The sequence below is a fragment of the Melopsittacus undulatus genome, chromosome 2 (assembly GCF_012275295.1).
Source record: "Melopsittacus undulatus isolate bMelUnd1 chromosome 2, bMelUnd1.mat.Z, whole genome shotgun sequence".
NCBI classification, from domain to species: domain Eukaryota; kingdom Metazoa; phylum Chordata; class Aves; order Psittaciformes; family Psittaculidae; genus Melopsittacus; species Melopsittacus undulatus.
Window position 1 is genome coordinate 62,875,651 of NC_047528.1, and position 5,768 is coordinate 62,881,418.

General features: G+C 57.3%; 1 protein-coding gene across 1 annotated transcript; it reads right to left on the bottom strand.

Annotated features, from left to right (window-relative positions):
- Positions 1-1,644: 1,644 nt before the first annotated feature.
- On the bottom strand, positions 1,645-3,269 carry LOC101868042 (POU domain, class 3, transcription factor 3). Its single transcript, XM_005151362.3, has one exon. It carries the CDS (start codon positions 3,267-3,269, stop codon positions 1,950-1,952), a length of 1,320 nt encoding a protein of 439 aa, XP_005151419.2. The 3' UTR covers positions 1,645-1,949.
- Between the last annotated feature and the right edge of the window lie 2,499 nt (positions 3,270-5,768).

The window sequence follows — 5,768 nt, forward strand, 5'->3', positions numbered from 1 at the left end:
GGGGCCTACACCAATGGAGGAGACCAGGGAGATGTGCCGGCCGGGAAGGGGGGGGGATGAAGGGGGAGTAGCCCCGGGGGTACAGAAGGGAAGGCGACACTGCCCGGGTGAGCGGCTCCGACCCCCCCATCTTCCTCTCACTTCATCATTTGCAGTATTACCCTTCAGAGAACTTTGGATTTCTTTTCGACACAGTGTTTATGCATCAGACACAGACTATTTCATTCTAACAAATTTATTTTCTCAATCAGCTCTTACGGAATCACTACTCAAATTAAATTACAATCAAATTATCACATCAAAAGATACCCTTATTACCTAACAACTGTCCATATTTTCATTTCATTTTGATTTGTGCTCGTCTGAAAAAAACACGTAATACAAGATCTGGGGAAAAAATAAATTACCGTTTTGCAGCAGTTCATAGGTATTCTGAATAAAATATTAAAAGAAGTCATTTAATGAAAATATAAAGCAAATTTTTTTTTATTTTTTTTTTTTAGATCAACAACGGATCTAACAATTCTATATTGCCGTCTTTTTGAAAAGTCTGTTTATTAAAACCTACCAAAAACACTGCTTGGAAATGGCAGTATTATATAATCACATCCACAGCACCCATTCAATCAAAGTTGGCAACGGATTTAGGAGAGGAGAAGTTCAGATAAGTGCAGCTGCAGATGCTCAGTCCTTCTAAATCCCTTTATCTGAATCAGTCCAGAAATAAAAAATAAAAATATTAATAAAAAAAATATTAGCAGTGGATTTTTTTTTTTATGACTCTTCCATGATGATTGGCAGCCGTCAGGAGCAGGACTTTGACAGCCCTAAATTATTTCCCTTTCTCTCGCTGGTTCCCTTAATTCATGCAAAGTCCTTCTACAGAGCTAGAACTTTAGGGACCAACAACCTCTCCTTCTCCCCCCCTCCCCCCGGCGTTTGTCCCTCCCCCCCCCTTTTCTCCTCAGGGTCAGTTTTTCGGCGTGAGGGCGTTTATTTCCGTATTTTTTGTTCTATAGCTATACCTATATATATAGATAAATATATATATATGTATTTGCTTCCCTATGCAGTCTGCTTGTTTTTAGTGCTGTGTGCATATTTTCTTTTCCTTTTTTTTTTCTTTTCTTTTTTTCCTGGAAAAAGTGGCCCCTTTCATTTTGCAGAATATATAGATATATAGATATATATGTTTTCAGAGTGGATGTCTGCCTTGCACCAAAATCCTACGGTTTGGCCAAGAAAAACAGGGTGCTGGAATGCAGCAGGCACCCTCTGATTAACCAGATTATTTTGCTTCTGCTTCCCTAATTTTTTTTTTTTTCTGATTGCTCCCATTCAAAAAAAAAAAGAACAAAAAGAAACAAGAGAAAAAAAAGGAAAAAAAAAGGAACGAGAGAGAAAGGAGAAAAAAAGTTTCTGTGATTCATAGAAGAGAGCCCTTTTGGGGATAGGGGGAAGAGTGCGGGAGGGGGGGAGGAGGGGAGAGAAGAGGCGCAGACATCAGTGGTGCTCCTCGCTGCGAGAGGGGGCTAATTTGGAGAGTGAAAATACAAATAAAAATAATAATAATTAAAAAATAAAATTAAAAAAGAAGCTCGAGCCCACCCGCCCAAGCCCTCTCCCCACAGCCACCCCCCCGGCACAGCTGCAGTTTTGGTGCATTATGCATCTCCACCCCGCTTTCCCAACGCGGTCTGAACGCTCTCGCTCGGATCGACCCTTCTCCACCGCTCCCTATCGGTATCGATCTTATATATATATATATATAGATATAGATGCACGCGTCTATCCATATATATATAAACACAAGCAGTCTGAACGAGCCTGGATCATGTGTGTGTGCGTGTGTGTGAGTATGTCCGGGTGAGCGGGCGGCTGTGCGCGCCGGTGGCGGTGGCAGTGCCCGTCCCGGCCCCCTCGCCTCCCGGCCCGCCCGCCGGTGCCCCTCACTGCACGCTGGCCTGCAGTCCGTGGTGAGGAGGCGGCGTGTCGGAGTTGACCGTGCCGACCTGGGAGTAGACATCGTCGGGGGTCTGCTGCTGGATCCCCGGGGGGGTCATCCGTTTCTCTTTCTGCCTCCGATTGCAAAACCAAACCCTGACCACCTCCTTCTCCAGCTGCAGGCTGTCCGCTAGGTTCGTAATCTCCTGGGCGGAGGGCTTGGGGCATTTCAGAAAGTGGCTCTCCAAGGCCCCCTTGACACTCACCTCGATGGAGGTCCGCTTCTTCCTCTTCCTGCCCTGGGCGGCGATCTTGTCGATGCTGGTGGGGCTGCCCGTGGAGGAGTCGGCTTCCTCCAGCCACTTGTTCAACAAAGGCTTCAGCTTGCACATGTTCTTGAAGCTGAGCTGCAGGGCCTCGAAGCGGCAGATGGTGGTCTGCGAGAAGACGTTGCCGTAGAGGGTGCCCAGCGCCAGCCCCACGTCGGCCTGGGTGAAGCCCAGCTTAATCCGCCGCTGCTTGAACTGCTTGGCGAACTGCTCCAGGTCGTCCGAGGTCGGCGTGTCCTCGTCCGAGTGCGGGTCGTGGCTGTTGACACCGCCGTGGTGCGCCGGGTGGTGCCCAGGGTGCTGGTGGTGATGGTGGTGGTGGTGCCCGGGGTGCTCGCCCAGCTCCGGCGTCTCGCCGCGCACCAGCCCCGGGTGCACCAGGCTCTGCCCGCCGGGGGGGGGGCTCAGCATGCCGTTCACCGTGAAGCCCCCGGGCTGCGAGTAGAGGAGCGACTGCTGCTGCTGCTGCCCGCCGGCCATGGAGGGCAGGTGGGCGGCCGCCGCCGCGCCCCAAGCCGCCGGGTGCCCCTGGTGCGGGGGGCCCAAGTGGGGCGGCCGGTGGTGCAGCGCCGCTCCCGAGTGCAGGTCGTCGCGCCCGCCGCTGCCCTTGACGTCGGGCGGCGGCGGCGGCTGCTGGGGGCTGCCTGTCATGCCCACGGGGCTGCCGGACCAGGGCGAGCCCGCTTCGGCGGCGGCGGCGGCAGCGGCGGCGGCGGCGGCGGCGGCGTGGGGCAGGGCTGTCACCCACTGGTGGGCATGGCTCAGCATATGGCCGCCGTTGCTGGCGGCCATGGCGCCCGGCATGAAGTCGCTCTGGACCATCTTGGCCGCCGGGTCGCCGCGGTACCCGCCCGCCACCGAGGTGACGGCCACGCTGCCCGGCTGCATGCCGCCACCGCCGCCGCCGCCGCCGCCGCCCGAGTCCGCGTGGACGATGGAGCCGGCCGCCAGGATGCCGTTGCCGGGGAGGTAGGGGTTAGAGGTGGCCGCGGCCATCCCGCGCCCGCCGCCCGCCGCTCGCCCCCGCCGCGCCGCCGCCGCGCTGCCGCCGGCGGCTGCCGGGCGCCCGCCGCGAGCGCCCTTGCCCGGCGCTGCCGGGGCCGCTGCCGGGGCCGCCGCCCGCGCCGCCGCCGCCGCCGCCTTCCCAGCCTCGCCGGGGCGCCGGGGCGCGGGGTTCACCTGCTAGCGCTCCGCGGCGCGCGGTCCTCCGGCCGTCCGCCCGCCGTCCTGGCTCCGCTCCGCGGCTCCGCGGCCCTTGCAGCCGCCGGCTCTCGCTTCGCCTCGATTTCCTTCTCCTTTTTGTTGTGGGCTTTTTTTTTCTTTAAATCGCTTTCCTCGTCTTCTTTTTTTTTTTTTTTCTCTTTTGCCAAAAACAAGGAGAAATATTTAGCTGTACATCTATTTTTTCTCTCCGCCGCCCTCTCGCCCGAGTTTGCTGCTCGCAGGGAGGAAACCAAACAAAGGCTAAAAAGCGAAAAAGAAGGGGGGGGGGATCAAAAAGCCCCCGTGCCTTCTCCCCTCAGCTCCCCTAGGAGTACATCTCCACCTCTCAGCCTTCTTCTCTCAGGGCGAAACTTTTCCTTTTCTTCTTCCTTTAAGGCTTTGTGTGTGGGTATATTTTCCTTTTTTTTTTTTTTGCTTTCCTTTCCCCTCTGTCTCTTTCTCTCTCCGCGTCCTTCTCGCTCTCCTCAGCTCCCCGATCTCCTTTTGCTCTTTTATTCGCAAGTTTTGTTGTTGGTGTCCTAAGAAAACTTCCTGTGATGATGATGGTGGTGATGGTGGTGATGATGCATTTCTCAAAGTTGTGCTGGTGCTGGAGCACTTTGTCCCCTTTGAAACAAGAGTCCCGCCGGAGCCTTCTTGCGAGAGTCACGCTCTGGATAAGACATTTTTTTTCCTCTCTCTACCTTTCCTTTAGGCGGTTGGAAAAAAAAAAAAAAGAAAAAAAAAAAGAAGAGAGAAAAAAGTTGAAATTTGTCGTTACCTCGCGAATTGTTTCTCTCCCTCTCGCGCTCTCTCGCTCTCTCGCTCGGTTTGTTGTTTTGGTTGTTGGTTTGTTGGTTGGTTGATTGTTGGTTGTTGGATTTTTTTTTTTGGTGTTTGTTTTGCTTTTTATTTTAATTCCAGCAGTTGGTCGAGGGAGGAGGCGGAGGAGGAGCGCCTTGCTGGAGAGGTGTGGGTATGTGTGTGTGCATATATGGTATCCTTTATACACTAACTCCAGCCGGGAAGTTGGCTGCCGGGCTGGCAGCGCGCACTGGCGGTGCCGGAGTCCCGCCGCTCTCCTCTCCCCGCCTCCCTCTCCCGGGCCGTGCCCGCGCCCTCCCTCCCTCCTCTTTCCCCTCCTTCCCTCCCCTCTTCCCTCTTTTCCCTCCCTCCTTTCCCTCCCGCCGCCTGCCCCCCCCCCCTCCGCCCCGCGCCGCCGCCGCCCGCGCCGCCACCACCCGACCCCGCCGCGAGGAAGCCGGTGGCCGCCGATTGGCTGCCGGCGCCGTGACGGACAGCCCGCCGCCGGCCGCGCGGCCCCCCTTCCGGCCGTTCCGATTGGCTGCCTTTTAATTTAGGCAAAGTGGCGTCGGAGCTGGAAGTTGTGTGTGTGTATGTGTGTGTGTGTGCGTGTGTGTGTGTGTGTGTCGTGTCCCCCCACCTTCCCTCCATCCCTTCATCCCTCCCTCCTTCATCCCTCCTCCCTCCATCCACCCCTCCCTGCCCTCCTCCCTCCGCCCCTTAACTCTTCCTGCCCGGCGGACACACGCACCTCAGGGCTCTCCCGCCGCTCCGGCAGCGGCGAGCGTGAAGGGAGTGGGAGGGGGCGGAACGCCGCTTATAATTAATAGTAATAATGACTACAACAACAATAATAATAACAACGGGGCTGGCCACGGGTAGGAGCACTGTCTGGGGGGCACTGCCGTGCACACTCCGTCCACAACCCCCCCCGGCAATGCCGGCACTGACCCTTAAAGCTCCCCTCCCGCCAGCCCCCCACCAGCCTTTGTCTACCCCACACCCCGGGGTGAGTCCGCCCGGCCGCCCCGTCGGCGGAGGGAGGCGGTGGGCCTGCCCTACGAGCCGCGGTCACTCGCAGGGAGCCAGCCCCGCGGCGTGAACCGCTACGTTATTTCTCGTCCGGCGGAAAGAGTTAAGGGGGGCGGGGAAAGGCGGTGGAAAGGAGGAGAAGGAGGGGGACGGGGGAAGCGGGGGGGGGTGTGCGGGAGGGGGAGAGATGCGACCGAGCGGAAACGCCGCGCGGCGGCAACCTCAGTGAACCGCGGAGAAAAAGAAAGTGGCAACAAAAACAAGGGCAAATTGAGCGCTCCCCGGGGCCCGCCGCTGCGGGGACACCGCTCGGACGTCCAGGGGACACGGTGCAGTTCGGGGTACCTCCGCCTCGCCGCACACGCGTAGGGAAAACACGCGTGGGGAAAACCGCGCGGAGTGGGTATTGCTGCCACGGGGAGCGTGGCCCCCGCTTGGCTCCTTTATCCCCCGCCC